The sequence below is a fragment of the Anomaloglossus baeobatrachus genome, chromosome 11 (assembly GCF_048569485.1).
Source record: "Anomaloglossus baeobatrachus isolate aAnoBae1 chromosome 11, aAnoBae1.hap1, whole genome shotgun sequence".
Classification (NCBI taxonomy): Eukaryota; Metazoa; Chordata; class Amphibia; order Anura; family Aromobatidae; genus Anomaloglossus; species Anomaloglossus baeobatrachus.
In genome coordinates, this window is record NC_134363.1 from 194,474,847 (window position 1) to 194,497,306 (window position 22,460).

Consider the following 22,460-nt stretch of genomic DNA (forward strand, 5'->3'; position numbering starts at 1 on the left):
TCAGCAGCCGCCTCCAGGGGAGAAGTTCAGAACAAGCTCAACTGCCCTCCAGATCAGCAGCCGCCTCCAGGGGAGAAGCTCAGAAGAAACACAACTGCCCTCCAGATCAGCAGCCACCTCCAGGCGAGAAGCTCAGAGCAAGCACAACTGCCCTCCAGATCAGCAGACACCTCCAGGGGAGAAGCTCAGAGCAGACACCTCCAGGGGAGAAGCTCGGAACAAGCTCAACTGCCCTCGAGATCAGCAGCCGCCTCCGGGGAGAAGCTCAAAACAGTGTGATTTAGTAACTTATATAGTAACTAGCTGTACTACCCGGCTTCGCCCGGGTTAATAACTGTTGTTAACAAAATAGAATATATTAACAAAAATTTATTGTGCACACAAAAACCACAAAACAAATAGATAGAAATATAATTATAAAAAAGCCAAAAACCAAGCTAATAGAAGCATTTCACAACATATATTTCAACACCACAGATATTCCACACAGATTTAACTAAATTGGCCAAGTAATGTGTTCCGTCTGTCTCTTTCCAGGTCTGTCTCTTTCCAGGTCTGTCTCTTTCCCGGTCTGTCTCCTTCCCAGTCTGCCTGCCTCTTTTTTCGTCTGTCTCTATCTCTATCTCTCTGTTTCTTTCCCCATCTGTCTCTTTCTAGGTCTGTCTCCCCGTCTCTTTGTCTGTGTCTTTTCCTGACTGTCTCTTTCCCTGTCTGCCTGTCTCTGTCTGTCTCTATTTCTCTGTCTCTTTCCCCGTTTGTTTCTATCAAGGTCTGTGTCTTTCCCATCTATCTTTGTCTGTCTCTCTGGCTGTCTCCTCCTTCCCTGTCTGCCTGTCTCTGTCCCAGTCTGCATGTCTGTCTGTCTCTTTCTCCGTCAGTCTCTTTCCAGGTCAGTCTCTTTCCAGGTCAGTCTCTTTCCAGGTCTGTCTCTTTCCAGGTCTGTCTCTTTCCAGGTCTGTCTCTTTCCAGGTCTGTCTCTTTCACCGTCTTTCACCGTCTGTCTCTTTCACTGTTTGTCCCTGTCTGTCTCTTTCCCTGTCTGTCTCTTTCCATGTCTGTTTGTCACTCTGTCTGTCACTCTGTCTGTCACTCTCTATCTGTCTCCCCACCGACATCTTATTACCTCACACATAAGCTTCTTATACTATGAATGTCTTTTGTTCCTACAGCAACCAATCACAGCTCCTACTAATAACCTGTAGTTCCAGGCTCCATTTACTTTAATGGAGGCATGTTTTTTGGACAGTAACTGTATAGCGTTAACTTTTCCTGTCAAAACATAGTCTATGACGTTCCCTGGGTCACATGAGGCGTCTGTGCAAAATTTCATGATTGTAAATGCGACGGTGCGGATACACTTTTCGTTTCACCTTTTCCCCATTATGTAGATAGGGGCAAAATTTATTGGTAAATTGGAACGTGCGGGGTTAAAATTTCGCCTCCCAACATAGCCTATGACGCTCTCGGGGTCCAGACGTGTGAGTGTGCAAGATTTTGTGGCTGTAGCTGCGACGGTGCAGATGCTAATTCCGGACACACACACACACACAGACATTCAGCGTTATATATTAGATATGGCCGCCCTCCTCCTCAGTGTGATATAGTAATATATACTCTGTGTGTAGAATTATTAGGTAAGTTGTATTTTAGAGGATTTTTTTTATTATCAACCCAAAAGGCTCATAAATATCAAAGATTAATATTTTTGGCAGTTGGAGGGGTTTTTAGATTTGGCTATCTTAGGAGGATCTGTTTGTGCAGGTAACTATTACTGTGCAGAATTATTAGGCAACTTAATAAAAACCAAATATATTCCCAAATATTACCAAATATAACTCCAAAAAATTAGTGCCCAATATCGCCCCCTTTCTTTCTGATGACCCTCAGCAGCCGACCATCCATAGATTCTGTCATTGCTTGATCTGTTACGATCCACATTGCGTGCAGCAGCCACCACAGCCTCCAGACACCACAGCCTCCAGACACCACAGCCTCCAGACACTGCTCCCAGAGGTACACTGTTTTCCCTCCCTGTAGATCTCACATTTTATGAGGGACCAAGGGTTCTCTATGGGGTTCAGATCAGGTGAACAAGGGGGCCATGTCATTATTTTTTCCATCTTTTAAACCTTTACTGGCCAGCCACGCTGTGGAGTAGTTGGATGCATGTGATAGAGCATTGTCCTGCATGAAAATCATGTTTTTCTTGAACGATAGCGACTTCTTCCTGTACCACTGCTTGAAGAAGTTGTCTTCCAGACCCTGGCAGTAGGTCTGGGAGTTGAGCTTCACTCCATCCTCAACCTGAAAAAGTCCCACAAGTTGATCTTTGATGATCTCAGCCCATACCAGTGCCCACCTCCATCTTGCTGGCGTCTGAGTCGGAGTGGAGCTCTCTGCCCTTTACTGATCCAGCCTCTGGCCCATCCATATGGCCCATCAAGAGTCACTCTAATTTCATCACTCCATAAAACCTTTGAAAAATCAGTCTTAGGATATTTCTTGGCCCAGTCTTGAGGTTTTATCTTATGTTTCTTGTTCAAAAGGTGGTTATTTTTCAGCCTTCCTCACCTTGGCCATGTCCCTGAGTATGGCACACCTTGTGCTTTTTGATTGGGATCAGATATCCACCTGTGATTGGAATCAGATTTCCACCAGTGATTGGGATCAGATTTCCACTAGTGATTGGGATCGGATTTCCACCAGTGATTGGGATCAGATTTCCACCAGTGATTGGGATCGGATTTCCACCAGTGATTGGGATCGGATTTCCACCAGTGATTGGGATCAGATTTCCACCAGTGATTGGGATCAGAATTCCACCAGTGATTGGGATCAGATTTCCTCCAGTGATTGGGATCAGATTTCCACCAGTGATTGGGATCAGATTTCCACCAGTGATTGGGATCAGATTTCCAACAGTGATTGGGATCCGATTTCCACCAGTGATTGGGATCCGATTTCCACCAGTGATTGGGATCAGATTTCCACCAGTGCTTGGGATCAGATTTCCACCAGTGATTGGGATCAGATTTCCACCAGTGATTGGGATCAGATTTCCTCCAGTGATTGGGATCAGATTTTCTCTAGTGATTGGGATCAGATTTCCACCAGTGCTTGGGATCAGCTTTCCACCAGTGATTGGGATCAGCTTTCCACCAGTGATTGGGATCAGCTTTCCACCAATGATTGGGATCGGATTTCCACCAGTGATTGGGATCAGATTTCCACCAGTGATTGGGATCAGATTTTCTCCAGTGATTGGGATCAGATTTTCTCTAGTGATTGGGATCAGATTTCCACCAGTGATTGGGATCAGCTTTCCACCAGTGATTGGGATCAGCTTTCCACCAATGATTGAGATCCGATTTCCACCAGTGATTGGGATCAGATTTCCACCAGTGATTGGGATCAGATTTCCACCAGTGATTGGGATCGGATTTCCACCAGTGATTGGGATCGGATTTCCACCAGTGATTGGGATCAGATTTCCACCAGTGATTGGGATCAGATTTCCACCAGTGATTGGGATCAGATTTCCTCCAGTGATTGGGATCAGATTTCCACCAGTGATTGGGATCAGATTTCCACCAGTGATTGGGATCAGATTTCCAACAGTGATTGGGATCCGATTTCCACCAGTGATTGGGATCCGATTTCCACCAGTGATTGGGATCAGATTTCCACAAGTGCTTGGGATCAGATTTCCACCAGTGATTGGGATCAGCTTTCCACCAGTGATTGGGATCAGCTTTCCACCAGTGATTGGGATCAGCTTTCCACCAATGATTGAGATCCGATTTCCACCAGTGATTGGGATCAGATTTCCACCAGTGATTGGGATCAGCTTTCCACCAGTGATTGGGATCCGATTTCCACCAGTGATTGGGATCCGATTTCCACCAGTGATTGGGATCCGATTTCCACCAGTGATTGGGATCCGATTTCCACCAGTGATTGGGATCCGATTTCCACCAGTGCTTGGGATCCGATTTCCACCAGTGCTTGGGATCAGATTTCCACCAGTGATTGGGATCAGATTTCCACCAGTGATTGGGATCAGCTTTCCACCAGTGATTGGGATCAGCTTTCCACCAGTGATTGGGATCCGATTTCCACCAGTGATTGGGATCAGATTTCCAACAGTGATTGGGATCCGATTTCCACCAGTGATTGGGATCAGATTTCCACCAGTGCTTGGGATCAGATTTCCACCAGTGCTTGGGATCAGATTTCCACCAGTGATTGAGATCCGATTTCCACCAGTGCTTGGGATCAGATTTCCACTAGTGCTTTGGATCAGATTTCCACCAGTGATTGGGATCAGATTTCCACTAGTGATTGAGATCCGATTTCCACCAGTGATTGGGATCAGATTTCCACCAGTGATTGGGATCAGATTTCCACCAGTGATTGGGATCAGCTTTCCACCAGTGATTGGGATCAGCTTTCCACCAGTGATTGGGATCAGCTTTCCACCAGTGATTGGGATCAGATTTCCACCAGTGATTGGGATCAGCTTTCCACCAGTGATTGGGATCCGATTTCCACCTGTGATTGGGATCAGCTTTCCACCAGTGATTGGGATCAGCTTTCCACCAGTGATTGGGATGAGATTTCCACCAGTGATTGGGATCGGATTTCCACCAGTGATTGGGATCGGATTTCCACCAGTGATTGGGATCAGATTTCCATCAGTGATTGGGATCAGCTTTCCACCAGTGATTGGGATCAGATTTCCACCAGTGATTGGGATCAGATTTCCACCAGTGATTGGGATCAGATTTCCACCAGTGATTGGGATCGGATTTCCACCAGTGATTGGGATCGGATTTCCACCAGTGATTGGGATCGGATTTCCATCAGTGATTGGGATCAGATTTCCACCAGTGATTGGGATCAGATTTCCACCAGTGATTGGGATCCGATTTCCACCAGTGATTGGGATCCGATTTCCACCAGTGATTGGGATCGGATTTCCACCAGTGATTGGGATCGGATTTCCACCAGTGATTGGGATCATATTTCCACCAGTGCTTGGGATCAGATTTCCACCAGTGCTTGGGATCAGATTTCCACCAGTGATTGGGATCAGATTTCCACCAGTGCGATTGGGATCAGATTTCCACCAGTGATTGGGATCAGCTTTCCACCAGTGATTGGGATCAGCTTTCCACCAGTGATTGGGATCCGATTTCCACCAGTGATTGGGATCAGATTTCCACCAGTGCTTGGGATCAGCTTTCCACCAGTGATTGGGATCAGCTTTCCACCAGTGATTGGGATCAGATTTCCACAAGTGCTTGGGATCAGATTTCCACCAGTGATTGGGATCAGATTTCCACCAGTGCTTGGGATCAGATTTCCTCCAGTGATTGGGATCAGATTTTCTCCAGTGATTGGGATCAGATTTTCTCTAGTGATTGGGATCAGATTTCCACCAGTGCTTGGGATCAGCTTTCCACCAGTGATTGGGATCAGCTTTCCACCAGTGATTGGGATCAGCTTTCCACCAATGATTGGGATCGGATTTCCACCAGTGATTGGGATCAGATTTCCACCAGTGATTGGGATCAGATATCCACCAGTGATTGGGATCAGATTTCCACCAGTGATTGGGATCAGATTTTCTCCAGTGATTGGGATCAGATTTTCTCTAGTGATTGGGATCAGATTTCCACCAGTGATTGGGATCAGCTTTCCACCAGTGATTGGGATCAGCTTTCCACCAATGATTGAGATCCGATTTCCACCAGTGATTGGGATCAGATTTCCACCAGTGATTGGGATCAGCTTTCCACCAGTGATTGGGATCCGATTTCCACCAGTGATTGGGATCCGATTTCCACCAGTGATTGGGATCCGATTTCCACCAGTGATTGGGATCCGATTTCCACCAGTGATTGGGATCCGATTTCCACCAGTGCTTGGGATCCGATTTCCACCAGTGCTTGGGATCAGATTTCCATCAGTGATTGGGATCAGATTTCCACCAGTGATTGGGATCAGCTTTCCACCAGTGATTGGGATCAGCTTTCCACCAGTGATTGGGATCTGATTTCCACCAGTGATTGGGATCAGATTTCCAACAGTGATTGGGATCCGATTTCCACCAGTGATTGGGATCAGATTTCCACCAGTGATTGGGATCAGATTTCCACCAGTGATTGGGATCAGCTTTCCACCAGTGATTGGGATCAGCTTTCCACTAGTGATTGGGATCAGCTTTCCACCAGTGATTGGGATCAGGTTTCCACCAGTGTTTGGGATCAAATTTACACCAGTGATTGGGATTAGCTTTCCACCAGTGATTGGGATCAGCTTTCCACCAGTGATTGGGATCAGATTTCCACCAGTGATTGGGATCAGCTTTCCACCAGTGATTGGGATCAGATTTCCACCAGTGATTGGGATCGGATTTCCACCAGTGATTGGGATCGGATTTCCACCAGTGATTGGGATCGGATTTCCATCAGTGATTGGGATCGGATTTCCACCAGTGATTGGGATCGGATTTCCACCAGTGATTGGGATCAGCTTTCCACCAGTGATTGGGATCAGCTTTCCACTAGTGATTGGGATCAGATTTCCACCAGTGATTGGGATCATCTTTCCACCAGTGATTGGGATCCGATTTCCACCTGTGATTGGGATCAGCTTTCCACCAGTGATTGGGATCAGCTTTCGACCAGTGATTGGGATGAGATTTCCACCAGTGATTGGGATCAGATTTCCACCAGTGATTGGGATCGGATTTCCACCAGTGATTGGGATCGGATTTCCATCAGTGATTGGGATCGGATTTCCATCAGTGATTGGGATCAGCTTTCCACCAGTGATTGGGATCAGATTTCCACCAGTGATTGGGATCAGATTTCCACCAGTGATTGGGATCAGATTTCCACCAGTGATTGGGATTGGATTTCCACCAGTGATTGGGATCGGATTTCCACCAGTGATTGGGATCGGATTTCCACCAGTGATTGGGATCAGATTTCCACCAGTGATTGGGATCAGCTTTCCACCAGTGCTTGGGATCAGCTTTCCACCAGTGATTGGGATCAGCTTTCCACCAGTGATTGGGATCGGATTTCCACCAGTGATTGGGATCAGATTTTGGATGGATCGGTGTTTGGTTAGTGCGTCAGTTTTTTCCATCGGTGTCATTTCCTATAGTTACAATGATAGCAGGGTTCTGTAGCTGTGTCCTGTGTGTGCTGTCTGCTGTTTTCAATAACCCCTAGAAATGTATGGCTAATTTTCATCCGTGACTCACATGGAAAGGAGAGGTGTCTAATTTTTTTTTTGAGCAAAAACATACAGCGCCATAACCTATAATGAGTACGAGCTTTAGCCTTGATAAACATTGTCACGAACCGTGACGGGGAGTCATGCAGACGTCCCTCCACTCGGATGTGGATCTGTCAATCTGTGACAAAACCGCACCTCACGGCCCCAAACTGACATCTCTAATACGCCGGGGCCACGCAATACGACCTCATCATTTCCGCCAACACACAACGCTCTGCACCCCTAAGGTGTGCGTAAAGTCCGCTTGGCACAACGTATCCATGACATCTCCTGTCCCCTCTGGCAAAGGGAGGGAGACAAAGCAGGCCGCGCAAATTCCGCCACGCTTTCACCGGCCGCCAGATCCTTTCCACTAGCCCCAGTAGAACAGGATTCTGTCGGTCCAGTACAGTAGTCTGCCACCAGTTCCTCGTTAGATAACGGCCTGGTCCGTTAACAGGACTGTATCGGGCCGGAAACCCGCCCAGGTAGTGTGCAATGTTACACCGAGCTCACGGACATGGGATTGGGTATCGAGATAAAAGCAACAGCCCAAGATTAATATATTTCATCACCTTAAGGAGTAGTTTACACGCTGCGACATCACTAGCATTGGCTAGCGATATCCAGCGCGATAGCCCCCGCCTCCGTCGTGCATGCGATATGTGGTGATCACTGCCGTAGGGAACATTATCGCTACGGCAGCGTCACACGCACTTACCTGCTCGGCGACGTCGCTGTGACCGCCAAACTATCCCTCCTTCAAGGAAGAGGTGCATTCAGCGTCACAGCGACGTCACCGCGACGTCACTAATCGGCCAGCCAATAGAAGTGGAGGGGCGGAGATGAGTGGGACATAACATCCCGGCCACCTTCTCCCTTCCGCATTGCCGGTGGACGCAGGTAAAGAGATGATTGTCGCTCCTGTCGCTTTATAAAGTCTTCATTTTGGTCTCACAGGGGGTACAATAATAACAGGAACCTTGCTAGAATGCAGCACAGAAGCTGCAGAGGGGGAAGCTTTTAGGTTTTGGGCGAAATTTCTGCTGACAGGTTCCCTTTAAGTGAAAATATGTGTGATGTGTGTCTCGCCGTCGTGAAGCCGAAATGTACGGGCTCTATATGTTGGTGCGACGCGCACCCTGATATTGTAGCTCTTACACAAGAACCTCAAAGTGTGAGATTCTTGTTTGAAGCTTGTAACACTTGTAGTGGCCGCCCATCTCCCTGGCTGCATACCCTGGACGCAGGAGAACAGCGACAGCTGACTGACATGTATGTCATATTCCTCACAATATTCCTCACAAAAGTGTATCATTTATATGTCAAAAACGCAGGTGTGAATAAGGCCTAAGTTTGGACACACGATAGGTGGCAGTTCATCACTGCGGCAGTATATATAGGGCTGTGGGGACTATAATGACTGCCCATCTCCCTGGCTGCATGCCCTGGACGCAGGAGAACAGCGACAGCTGACTGACATGTATGTCATATTCCTCACAATATTCCTCACAAAAGTGTATCATTTATATGTCAAAAACGCAGGTGTGAATAAGGCCTAAGTTTGGACACACGATAGGTGGCAGTTCATCACTGCGGCAGTATATATAGGGCTGTGGGGACTATAATGGCCGCCATCTATTGTGATATAACCTTTAGAGCGGAGGCTTCTTACCGTAACCACTGTCAAAGAAGTCAGTGAGGTGCATGGCGCTGCAGGGGGACCACGGCATGGACTGATTCAGCTGCAGGAGGAGCGGAGCCATCAGGTGGTGCTGAGCCAGGTCCCCGAACACCTTCACACAGTTATTAGAGTTGTCATGTGGGATGCTGAGAACGTGAGCTGCAAAAAGACAAGAGACTCAGATCCCGGAGCAGGGCGCCATCATTAAATGTCTATGAATTCATCAGTATACACAATCTGTCTCGCCTGCGCGGCTCGTACCGAGTTCATGGGCCAGGGTGTAGGCGGCCTGCAGTCCGTCGTCTTCAATCACAGAGCAGCTCTTGCTTGGTTCGCACACTGTCCCAATATCCGCCACCCCCAGTGTATCGCAGCTGTTGTGTCCGCAAAAGTCCTGCCAAACAAGAGAAGAGTCAGCGGCAGCCACCGGACATTTCACACTCACTGCCCCCGGCTGCACCCCCAGAAGAGATGACCACAATGGCGGATACACCCTGTGCAGCCTCACAACAGAAATTACTCATCCAAAAGGCGGGTAACAGCGGCAGGACGCCAATGCTGCAATGCCGACCTATACTCGCCATGTACCGAGCGGAGGCCACATCCTGCTCCACCTGCAGCTCCATGTGTACTCGCCATGTACCGGACGGAGGCCGCATCCTGCTCCACCTGTAGCTCCATGTAATAACCTTGTGCCAGGTGGAGGCTGCATACTGCTCCACCTGTAGCTCCATGTAATAACCTTGTGCCAGGTGGAGGCCGCATCCTGCTCCACCTGCAGCTCCATGTATACTCGCCATGTACCGGGCATAGGACACATCCTGCTCCACCTGCAGCTCCATGTACTCGCCATGTACCGGGCATAAGACACATCCTGCTCCACCCGCAGCTCCAGGTAATAACCTTGTGCCAGGTGGAGGCCGCATCCTGCTCCACCCGCAGCTCCAGGTAATAACCTTGTGCCAGGTGGAGGCCGCATCCTGCCCCACCCGCAGCTCCAGGCAATAACCTTGTGCCAGGTGGAGGCTGCATCCTGCTTCACCCGCAGCTGCAGGTAATAACCTTGTGCCAGGTGGAGGCCGCCTCCTGCCCCACCCGCAGCTCCAGGTAATAACCTTGTGCCAGGTGGAGGCTGCATCCTGCTCCACCCGCAGCTCCAGGCAATAACCTTGTGCCAGGTGGAGGCCGCATCCTGCCCCACCCGCAGCTCCAGGCAATAACCTTGTGCCAGGTGGAGGCTGCATCCTGCTTCACCCGCAGCTGCAGGTAATAACCTTGTGCCAGATGGAGGCTGCATCCTGCTCCACCCGCAGCTCCAGGTAATAACCTTGTGCCAGGTGGAGGCCGCATCCTGCCCCACCCGCAGCTCCAGGTAATAACCTTGTGCCAGGTGGAGGCCGCATCCTGCTCCACCTGCAGCTCCAGGTAATAACCTTGTGCCAGGTGGAGGCTGCATCCTGCCCCACCCGCAGCTCCAGGTAATAACCTTGTGCCAGGTGGAGGCTGCATCCTGCTTCACCCGCAGCTCCAGGCAATAACCTTGTGCCAGGTGGAGGCTGCCCCCTGCCCCACCCGCAGCTCCAGGTAATAACCTTGTGCCAGGTGGAGGCTGCATCCTGCTTCACCCGCAGCTCCAGGCAATAACCTTGTGCCAGGTGGAGGCTGCATCCTGCTTCACCCGCAGCTGCAGGTAATAACCTTGTGCCAGGTGGAGGCTGCATCCTGCTTCACCCGCAGCTCCAGGTAATAACCTTGTGCCAGATGGAGGCTGCATCCTACTCCACCCACAGCTCCAGGCAATAACCTTGTGCCAGGTGGAGGCTGCATCCTGCTTCACCCGCAGCTCCAGGTAATAACCTTGTGCCAGGTGGAGGCCGCATCCTGCCCCACCCGCAGCTCCAGGTAATAACCTTGTGCCAGGTGGAGGCTGCATCCTGCTTCACCCGCAGCTCCAGGCAATAACCTTGTGCCAGGTGGAGGCTGCATCCTGCTCCACCTGCAGCTCCAGGTAATAGCCCTGTGCCAGGTGGAGGCTGCATCCTGCTTCACCCGCAGCTGCAGGTAATAACCTTGTGCCAGGTGGAGACCGCATCCTGCCCCACCTGCAGCTCCAGGTAATAACCTTGTGTCAGGTGGAGGCCGCATCCTGCTCCACCCGCAGCTCCAGGTAATAACCTTGTGCCAGGTGGAGGCCGCATCCTGTTCCACCCGCAGCTCCAGGTAATAACCTTGTGCCAAGTGAAGGCCGCCTCCTGCTCCACCCGCAGCTCCAGGTAATAACCTTGTGCCAGATGGAGGCCGCATCCTGCTCCACCCGCAGCTCCAGGTAATAACCTTGTGCCAGGTGGAGGCCGCCTCCTGCCCCACCCGCAGCTCCAGGTATTAACCTTGTGCCAGGTGGAGGCTGCATCCTGCTCCACCCGCAGCTCCAGGTAATAACCTTGTGTCAGGTGGAGACCGCATCCTGTTCCACCCGCAGCTCCAGGTAATAACCTTGTGCCAGATGGAGGCCGCATCCTGCTCCACCCGCAGCTCCAGGTAATAACCTTGTGCCAGGTGGAGGCCGCCCCCTGCCACACCTGCAGCTCCAGGTAATAGCCCTGTACCAGGTGGAGGCCGCATCCTGCCCCACCCGCAGCTCCAGGTAATAACCTTGTGCCAGGTGGAGGCCGCCCCCTGCCACACCTGCAGCTCCAGGTAATAGCCCTGTACCAGGTGGAGGCCGCATCCTGCCCCACCCGCAGCTCCAGGTAATAACCTTGTGTCAGGTGGAGGCCGCATCCTGCCCCACCCGCAGCTCCAGGTAATAACCTTGTGCCAGGTGGAGGCCGCATCCTGCCCCACCCGCAGCTCCAGGTAATAACCTTGTGTCAGGTGGAGGCTGCATCCTGCCCCACCCGCAGCTCCAGGTAATAACCTTGTGTCAGGTGGAGGCTGCATCCTGCCCCACCTGCAGCTCCAGGTAATAACCTTGTGCCAGGTGGAGGCCGCATCCTGCTCCACCCGCAGCTCCAGGTAATAACCTTGTGCCAGGTGGAGGCCGCCTCCTGCCCCACCCGCAGCTCCAGGTAATAACCTTGTGCCAGGTGGAGGCCGCCTCCTGCCCCACCCGCAGCTCCAGGTAATAACCTTGTGCCAGGTGGAGGCCGCCTCCTGCCCCACCCGCAGCTCCAGGTAATAGCCTTGTGCCAGGTGGAGGCTGCATCCTGCTTCACCCGCAGCTCCAGGTAATAACCTTGTGCCAGGTGGAGGCCGCATCCTGCTTCACCCGCAGCTCCAGGTAATAACCTTGTGTCAGGTGGAGGCCGCATCCTGCTCCACCCGCAGCTCCAGGTAATAACCTTGTGCCAGGTGGAGGCTGCATCCTGCTCCACCTGCAGCTCCAGGTAATAACCTTGTGCCAGGTGGAGGCCGCCTCCTGCTTCACCCGCATCTCCAGGTAATAACCTTGTGCCAGATGGAGGCTGCATCCTGCCCCACCCGCAGCTCCAGGTAATAACCTTGTGCCAGGTGGAGGCCGCATCCCGCTCCACCCGCAGCTCCAGGTAATAACCCTGTGCCAGGTGGAGGCCGCCTCCTGCCCCACCCGCAGCTCCAGGTAATAACCTTGTGCCAGGTGGAGGCCGCATCCCGCTCCACCCGCAGCTCCAGGTAATAACCTTGTGCCAGGTGGAGCTGGCATGGTGCGTCATGCAGCTCCAGGTAATAGCCCTGTACCAGGTGGAGCTGGCATGGTGCGTCATGCAGCTCCAGGTAATAGCCCTGTACCAGGTGGAGGCTGCATCCTGCTCCACCTGCAGCTCCAGGTAATAGCCCTGTGCCAGGTGGAGACCGCATCCTGTACCACCCGCAGCTCCAGGTAATAACCTTGTGCCAGGTGGAGGCCTCCTCCTGCTCCACCCGCAGCTCCAGGTAATAACCTTGTGCCAGATGGAGGCTGCATCCTGCTCCACCCGCAGCTCCAGGTAATAACCTTGTGCCAGGTGGAGGCCGCCTCCTGCCCCACCCGCAGCTCCAGGTAATAACCTTGTGCCAGGTGGAGGCCGCCCCCTGCCACACCTGCAGCTCCAGGTAATAACCTTGTGCCAGGTGGAGGCCGCCTCCTGCCCCACCCGCAGCTCCAGGTAATAACCTTGTGCCAGGTGGAGGCCGCCCCCTGCCACACCCGCAGCTCCAGGTAATAACCTTGTGCCAGGTGGAGGCCGCCCCCTGCCACACCTGCAGCTCCAGGTAATAGCCCTGTACCAGGTGGAGGCCGCATCCTGCCCCACCCGCAGCTCCAGGTAATAACCTTGTGCCAGGTGGAGGCTGCATCCTGCTCCACCTGCAGCTCCAGGTAATAACCTTGTGCCAGATGGAGGCTGCATCCTGCCCCACCCGCAGCTCCAGGTAATAACCTTGTGTCAGGTGGAGGCCGCATCCTGCCCCACCCGCAGCTCCAGGTAATAACCTTGTGCCAGGTGGAGGCCGCATCCTGCCCCACCCGCAGCTCCAGGTAATAACCTTGTTCCAGGTGGAGGCTGCATCCTGCCCCACCTGCAGCTCCAGGTAATAACCTTGTGCCAGGTGGAGGCCGCATCCTGCTCCACCCGCAGCTCCAGGTAATAACCTTGTGCCAGGTGGAGGCCGCCTCCTGCCCCACCCGCAGCTCCAGGTAATAACCTTGTGCCAGGTGGAGGCCGCCTCCTGCCCCACCCGCAGCTCCAGGTAATAACCTTGTGCCAGGTGGAGGCCGCCTCCTGCTTCACCCGCAGCTCCAGGTAATAACCTTGTGCCAGGTGGAGGCTGCATCCTGCCCCACCCGCAGCTCCAGGTAATAACCTTGTGCCAGGTGGAGGCTGCATCCTGCTCCACCCGTAGCTCCAGGTAATAGCCCTGTACCAGGTGGAGGCTGCATCCTGCTCCACCCGCAGCTCCAGGTAATAACCTTGTGCCAGGTGGAGGCTGCATCCTGCCCCACCCGCAGCTCCAGGTAATAACCTTGTGCCAGGTGGAGGCTGCATCCTGCTCCACCCGCAGCTCCAGGTAATAACCTTGTGCCAGGTGGAGGCTGCATCCTGCCCCACCCGCAGCTCCAGGTAATAACCTTGTGCCAGGTGGAGGCCGCATCCTGCTTCACCCGCAGCTCCAGGTAATAACCTTGTGCCAGGTGGAGGCCGCATCCTGCTTCACCCGCAGCTCCAGGTAATAACCTTGTGTCAGGTGGAGGCCGCATCCTGCTCCACCCGCAGCTCCAGGTAATAACCTTGTGCCAGGTGGAGGCTGCATCCTGCTCCACCTGCAGCTCCAGGTAATAACCTTGTGCCAGGTGGAGGCCGCCTCCTGCTTCACCTGCAGCTCCAGGTAATAACCTTGTGCCAGGTGGAGGCCGCCTCCTGCCCCACCCGCAGCTCCAGGTAATAGCCTTGTGCCAGGTGGAGGCTGCATCCTGCTTCACCCGCAGCTCCAGGTAATAACCTTGTGCCAGGTGGAGGCTGCATCCTGCCCCACCCGCAGCTCCAGGTAATAACCTTGTGCCAGGTGGAGGCTGCATCCTGCCCCACCCGCAGCTCCAGGTAATAACCTTGTGCCAGGTGGAGGCCGCATCCTGCTTCACCCGCAGCTCCAGGTAATAACCTTGTGCCAGGTGGAGGCCGCATCCTGCTTCACCCGCAGCTCCAGGTAATAACCTTGTGTCAGGTGGAGGCCGCATCCTGCTCCACCCGCAGCTCCAGGTAATAACCTTGTGCCAGGTGGAGGCTGCATCCTGCTCCACCTGCAGCTCCAGGTAATAACCTTGTGCCAGGTGGAGGCCGCCTCCTGCTTCACCTGCAGCTCCAGGTAATAACCTTGTGCCAGGTGGAGGCCGCCTCCTGCTTCACCCGCATCTCCAGGTAATAACCTTGTGCCAGATGGAGGCTGCATCCTGCTCCACCCGCAGCTCCAGGTAATAACCTTGTGCCAGGTGGAGGCTGCATCCTGCTCCACCCGCAGCTCCAGGTAATAGCCCTGTACCAGGTGGAGGCTGCATCCTGCTCCACCCGCAGCTCCAGGTAATAACCTTGTGCCAGATGGAGGCTGCATCCTGCTCCACCCACAGCTCCAGGTAATAACCTTGTGCCAGGTGGAGGCCGCATCCCGCTCCACCCGCAGCTCCAGGTAATAACCTTGTGCCAGGTGGAGGCCGCCTCCTGCCCCACCCGCAGCTCCAGGTAATAACCTTGTGCCAGGTGGAGGCCGCATCCTGCTTCACCCGCAGCTCCAGGTAATAACCTTGTGCCAGATGGAGGCTGCATCCTGCTCCACCCACAGCTCCAGGTAATAACCTTGTGCCAGGTGGAGGCCGCCCCCTGCCACACCTGCAGCTCCAGGTAATAGCCCTGTACCAGGTGGAGGCCGCCTCCTGCCCCACCCGCAGCTCCAGGTAATAACCTTGTGCCAGGTGGAGCTGGCATGGTGCGTCATGCAGCTCCAGGTAATAGCCCTGTACCAGGTGGAGGCCGCCTCCTGCCCCACCCGCAGCTCCAGGTAATAACCTTGTGCCAGGTGGAGGCCGCATCCTGCCCCACCTACAGCTCCAGGTAATAACCTTGTGCCAGGTGGAGGCCGCCTCCTGCCCCACCCGCAGCTCCAGGTAATAACCTTGTGCCAGGTGGAGGCCGCCTCCTGCCCCACCCGCAGCTCCAGGTAATAACCTTGTGCCAGGTGGAGGCCGCCTCCTGCCCCACCCGCAGCTCCAGGTAATAGCCCTGTACCAGGTGGAGGCCGCATCCTGCCCCACCCGCAGCTCCAGGTAATAACCTTGTGCCAGGTGGAGGCCGCCTCCTGCCCCACCCGCAGCTCCAGGTAATAGCCCTGTACCAGGTGGAGGCTGCATCCTGCCCCACCCGCAGCTCCAGGTAATAGCCCTGTACCAGGTGGAGCTGGCATGGTGCGTCATGCAGCTCCAGGTAATAGCCCTGTACCAGGTGGAGCTGGCATGGTGCGTCATGCAGCTCCAGGTAATAGCCCTGTACCAGGTGGAGCTGGCATGGTGCGTCATGCAGCTCCAGGTAATAGCCCTGTACCAGGTGGAGGCCGCCTCTTGCCCCACCTGCAGCTCCAGGTAATAGCCCTGTACCAGGTGGAGCTGGCATGGTGCGTCATGCAGCTCCAGGTAATAGCCCTGTATCAGGTGGAGGCCGTATCCTGCTCCACCTGCAGCTCCAGGTAATAGCCCTGTACCAGGTGGAGCTGGCATGGTGCGTCATGCAGCACACTCTTCCGTGAGGCGCAGCTTTTGGTGGACGGAGGTTGTGAGGAGAGGAATAGCTGTTAGATATTTCTGGGCCGAGGTGTCATACAGCAGAAGTACAGACATTAGGAAGTGTCACTTAGGGTTCACAGACCTGTCGAGTGAGGAGGATGGCGGTGTCGTAGTGTTCCGGGTGACGGTCACTGGCCATGTTATAACTTTGCTGCCACTTGCAGAAGCTGCGGAGGATAAGGCCACCATTGTCTGAGAGCTCCGGACCTGAGGCTTCATCTTCGGCTATCAGCACCTTCACCACCACCAGGCTGAGCGAGTTCTTCAGGCTCGGGTGCCTGTAGATCCGAGCAGCCACAGACATCAATGTGAGGAGATGAAGCTGAAAAGTGAGGATACAAGACGTAATATAAGAGCAGGAGGCAGCTGGCGGCTATGCAGAGTCATCACAACACTTTGCGCTATTTCCCTGCAGGAAGACATTGACTTTCTGGCCACATTCACGGCTGCAGTACAATAACTGGAGCCCCTTTGTCACACGGAGCTTTGCACAAAACTCGAGAACTGTCATGGTGGTGTGGCACCCCAGTGGTCATGGGAGCCACAGTGACGTTGTTCTCCTCACCGGAGGGCAATGCTATGCCTGGAAGCAGCGGGGAGACCTCTATGCCAGGTACAATCACACACACAACACTTGCTAATCCAGGCCAGAAGGGGGAGCTTAAGTCCTGTTTGGGGTAAGCTTCCCTGTGCATCTTTGGCTAGGGAGGGGTTAGAGAGGGAGGAACAGGAAGAGAAAACACAACTCTAGTAGCAGTGAAAGAGAACGGTCGCTGTTAGAGAGCTGTCTCAAGCTTTCCAGGACCGAGCGCTGAATCAGGACACCGGGGTCCTCAACTGTCGGGTACTAACGGCCCAGCAGTAAACCCGGAGGGCAGGAGGTTCTACACCGCCTGGCCCAACAGAGACTCCCAAGGCACAGTAGCATAATAGAGCCTGAGGCCGCAGAAAGGGACAAGGCAAATCACACCCAGGAAAAGGGACGCTGTGCTGCTCCAGGCCACAGCGACCCACAGTCAGCGCACTAAGGAAGGCCTCCAACCTACCTGGCAGAGAAAGGACTCCTCACTGCTTCCCGGCTGACCGGACCACTGTAACCTGGGACTATAACAACTGACCAGTAAAAGGTAAAGAAAACTACCAGCCTGTGTCGTCCAGTTACTGTTGGCGTCCTCAGCCCCGCTCCTCAGTGTACAACACCATAAACTACCACGCTCATCATCTTCCCCAGGGCCCGCTCCACCTTGGGGAGCTGAACCATCTTTGCTGCAACACCATCAGCCCTGGAGGACAGCGACAGCAGTGGCGGCTAATCCCTGGCCACGTACCACAGGTGGCGTCACGAGACAAATTATCCCCATCATCCTGCCCTTTTATTGTACGCCTCGGGGCCACGAAGCCGGGCAGGGCCACCCGTGACATCCCTAGACCCGACATCACCGGCCCGGCGACAGATAAAGTTAACCCCTTGCCCCATGGGTGCTGCAGTGACATCTGTCATTGTTCACATTGCAGAGTCTGACACTCCGTCCACTGGTTACTCTGGCATTTCTGATCAACTCAGGCAGACCCAGGTGTCGAGCTGCTGTCTGCTCATTCATAGTCAGGCTAGCAAGGGTTAACCTCTGCTAGCCTGCTCCTTAGGCTTCCTTACAACATGTGATCAAAGAAGCGTATCACTTATCTTGTTCCTTTGCAGACTATAGCTTATGCTGTGTTGGTCTGTGAGTTCTGCTGTACCAGACTTGCTGGAGAAAGAGTAGCCTGTGCTTGGTGTTGTTGTGGAGGTACCTATCGTCTTGTTGTTTCCTCCCTGCTCTTGTTTTCATCCTTATCCTTTATTGTCTTATATCTCTGTGAGCGCGTGCTGTGTGACAGTTTTGGTTACCCCTGTTTGTCTATTTCTGTGGATTAAATCGCACTCTTGTCCCAGCCCTCCCTGAGTGAGGGGGTATAAGATCAGGGCTGCTCAGAAGCAGGGTCGGGAAGGAGACTCAGACATCCCCCCATTAGGGGTATCTCTCAGAATAGGCATAACACATGCAGCTTGGAGGGACATCCCACATGAGGAGGTTACTGTACAGACATTACCTCCAGAGGCTTCCCCCGAGCCCATACAGCTTGGAGGGACGTCCCATGTGAGAAGGTTACTGTACTGACATTACCTCCAGAGGCCTCCCACGAGCCCATACAGCTTGGAGGGACGTCCCATGTGAGGAGGTTACTGTACTGACATTACCTCCAGAGGCCTCCCCCGAGCCCATATAGCTTGGAGGGACGTCCCATGTGAGGGGGTTACTGTTCCGACATTACCTCCAGAGGCCTCCACTGAGACCATGCAGCTTGGAGGGACGTCCCATGTGAGGAGGTTACTGTACAGACATTACCTCCAGAGGCCTCCCCCGAGCCCATGCAGCTTGGAGGGACGTCCCATGTGAGGGGGTTACTGTACTGACATTACCTCCAGAGGCCTCCACTGAGACCATGCAGCTTGGAGGGACGTCCCATGTGAGGAGGTTACTGTACAGACATTACCTCCAGAGGCCTCCCCCGAGCCCATGCAGCTTGGAGGGACGTCCCATGTGAGGAGGTCACTGTACAGACATTACCTCCAGAGGCCTCCACTGAGACCATGCAGCTTGGAGGGACGTCCCATGTGAGGAGGTCACTGTACCGACATTACCTCCAGAGGCCTCCCCCGAGCCCATGCAGCTTGGAGGGACGTCCCATGTGAGGAGGTTACTGTACAGACATTACCTCCAGAGGCCTCCCCCGAGCCCATGCAGCTTGGAGGGACGTCCCATGTGAGAAGGTTACTGTACTGACATTACCTCCAGAGGCCTCCCCCGAGCCCATACAGCTTGGAGGGACGTCCCATGTGAGGAGGTTACTGTACTGACATTACCTCCAGAGGCCTCCCCCGAGCCCATATAGCTTGGAGGGACGTCCCATGTGAGGGGGTTACTGTTCCGACATTACCTCCAGAGGCCTCCACTGAGACCATGCAGCTTGGAGGGACGTCCCATGTGAGGAGGTTACTGTACAGACATTACCTCCGGAGGCCTCCCCCGAGCCCATGCAGCTTGGAGGGACGTCCCATGTGAGGGGGTTACTGTTCCGACATTACCTCCAGAGGCCTCCACTGAGACCATGCAGCTTGCAGGGACGTCCCATGTGAGGAGGTCACTGTACAGACATTACCTCCGGAGACCTCATCCGAGCCCATACAGCTTGGAGGAGCGTCCCATGTGAGGAGGTTACTGTACAGACATTACCTCCGGAGACCTCACCCGAGCCCATGCAGCTTGGAGGGACGTCCCATGTGAGGAGGTCACTGTACAGACATTACCTCCAGAGGCCTCCACTGAGACCATGCAGCTTGGAGGGACGTCCCATGTGAGGAGGTCACTGTACCGACATTACCTCCAGAGGCCTCCCCCGAGCCCATGCAGCTTGGAGGGACGTCCCATGTGAGGAGGTTACTGTACAGACATTACCTCCAGAGGCCTCCCCCGAGCCCATGCAGCTTGGAGGGACGTCCCATGTGAGGAGGTCACTGTACAGACATTACCTCCAGAGGCCTCCACTGAGACCATGCAGCTTGGAGGGACGTCCCATGTGAGGAGGTCACTGTACCGACATTACCTCCAGAGGCCTCCCCCGAGCCCATGCAGCTTGGAGGGACGTCCCATGTGAGGAGGTTACTGTACAGACATTACCTCCAGAGGCCTCCCCCGAGCCCATGCAGCTTGGAGGGACGTCCCATGTGAGAAGGTTACTGTACTGACATTACCTCCAGAGGCCTCCCCCGAGCCCATACAGCTTGGAGGGACGTCCCATGTGAGGAGGTTACTGTACTGACATTACCTCCAGAGGCCTCCCCCGAGCCCATATAGCTTGGAGGGACGTCCCATGTGAGGGGGTTACTGTTCCGACATTACCTCCAGAGGCCTCCACTGAGACCATGCAGCTTGGAGGGACGTCCCATGTGAGGAGGTTACTGTACAGACATTACCTCCGGAGGCCTCCCCCGAGCCCATGCAGCTTGGAGGGACGTCCCATGTGAGGGGGTTACTGTTCCGACATTACCTCCAGAGGCCTCCACTGAGACCATGCAGCTTGCAGGGACGTCCCATGTGAGGAGGTCACTGTACAGACATTACCTCCGGAGACCTCATCCGAGCCCATACAGCTTGGAGGAGCGTCCCATGTGAGGAGGTTACTGTACAGACATTACCTCCGGAGACCTCACCCGAGCCCATACAGCTTGGAGGGACGTCCCATGTGAGGAGGTTACTGTACAGACATTACCTCTGGAGGTCTCACCTGAGCCCATACAGCTTGGAGGAGCGTCCCATGTGAGGAGGTTACTGTACAGACATTACCTCCAGAGGCCTCCACTGAGACTATGCAGCTTGGAGGAACGTCCCATGTGAGTAGGTTACTGTACAGACACTACCTCCGGACACCTCACCCGAGCCCATGCAGCTTGGAGGGACATTCCATGTGAGGAGGTTACTGTACTGGCATTACCTCCGGAGGTCTCACCCGAGCCCATGCAGCTTGGAGAGACGTCCCATGTGAGGAGGTTACTGTACAGACATTACCTCCAGAGGCCTCCACTGAGACCATGCAGCTTGGAGGGACGTCCCATGTGAGGAGGTTACTGTACAGACATTACCTCCGGAGACCTCACCCGAGCCCATGCAGCTTGGAGGGATGTCCCATGTGAGGAGGTTACTGTACATACATTACCTCCGGAGGCCTCACCCAAGCCCATACAGCTTGGAGGGACGTCCCATGTGAGGAGGTTACTGTACATACATTACCTCCGGAGGCCTCACCCGAGCCCATGCAGCTTGGAGGCACGTCCCATGTGAGGAGGTTACTGTTCCGACATTACTTCCAGAGGCCTCCCCTGAACCCATGCAGCTTGGAGGGACGTCCCATGTGAGGGGGTTACTGTTCCGACATTACCTCCGGATGCCTCCCCTGAACCCATGCAGCTTGGAGGGATGTCCCATGTGAGGAGGTTACTGTACAGACATTACCTCCAGAGGCCTCCACAGAGACCATGCAGCTTGGAGAGACGTCCCATGTGAGAAGGTTACTGTACCGACATTACCTCCGGAGGCCTCACCCGAGCCCATGCAGCTTGGAGGGATGTCCCATGTGAGGAGGTTACTGTACATACATTACCTCCGGAGGCCTCACCCGAGCCCATACAGCTTGGAGGGACGTCCCATGTGAGGAGGTTACTGTACAGACATTACCTCCGGAGGCCTCACCCGAGCCCATGCAGCTTGGAGGCACGTCCCATGTGAGGAGGTTACTGTACTGACATTACCTCCAGAGGCCTCCCCTGAACCCATGCAGCTTGGAGGGACGTCCCATGTGAGGGGATTACTGTTCCGACATTACCTCCAGAGGCCTCCACAGAGACCATGCAGCTTGGAGAGACGTCCCATGTGAGAAGGTTACTGTACCGACATTACCTCCGGAGGCCTCACCCGAGCCCATACAGCTTGGAGGCACGTCCCATGTGAGGAGGTTACTGTACTGACATTACCTCCGGAGGCCTCACCCGAGCCCATACAGCTTGGAGGGACGTCCCATGTGAGGAGGTTACTGTACTGACATTACCTCCAGAGGCCTCCCCCGAGCCCATGCAGCTTGGAGGGACGTCCCATGTGAGGGGGTTACTGTTCCGACATTACCTCCAGAGGCCTCCACTGAGACCATGCAGCTTGGATAGACGTCCCATGTGAGAAGGTTACTGTACCGACATTACCTCCGGAGGCCTCACCCGAGCCCATACAGCTTGGAGGCACGTCCCATGTGAGGAGGTCACTGTACTGACATTACCTCCAGAGGCCTCCCCCGAGCCCATGCAGCTTGGAGGGACGTCCCATGTGAGGGGGTTACTGTTCCGACATTACCTCCAGAGGCCTCCACTGAGACCATGCAGCTTGGAGAGACGTTCCATGTGAGGAGGTTACTGTACAGACATTACCTCCGGAGGCCTCACCCGAGCCCATACAGCTTGGAGGGACGTCCCATGTGAGGAGGTTACTGTACAAATGTCGCGGGCGGAGGAGGGGACGCTGCGCTCTCCCACTGCTCGGGTCCGGCTGCCGCGGCCTGCTGCTGCTCGGTGGCTCGAGTGATGGGCCGGATCCCGGGGACTCTAGCGGCGCTCCT

The 22,460-nt window shown here is 54.3% G+C and overlaps 1 protein-coding gene across 1 annotated transcript in view; it reads right to left on the reverse strand.

The window, feature by feature from the left end:
* The window catches only part of ADAMTS8 (ADAM metallopeptidase with thrombospondin type 1 motif 8), a 96,739-nt gene that overhangs the window by 16,652 nt on the left and 57,627 nt on the right, over positions 1 to 22,460 (reverse strand). The window contains exons 2-4 of the mRNA XM_075328557.1: positions 16,342 to 16,581; positions 9,236 to 9,368; positions 8,966 to 9,133 (exon numbers count right to left, since the gene is read on the reverse strand). Of these exons, the coding sequence (XP_075184672.1) occupies positions 8,966 to 9,133; positions 9,236 to 9,368; positions 16,342 to 16,581 (541 nt within the window). The remainder of the gene's footprint in view (positions 1 to 8,965; positions 9,134 to 9,235; positions 9,369 to 16,341; positions 16,582 to 22,460) is intronic.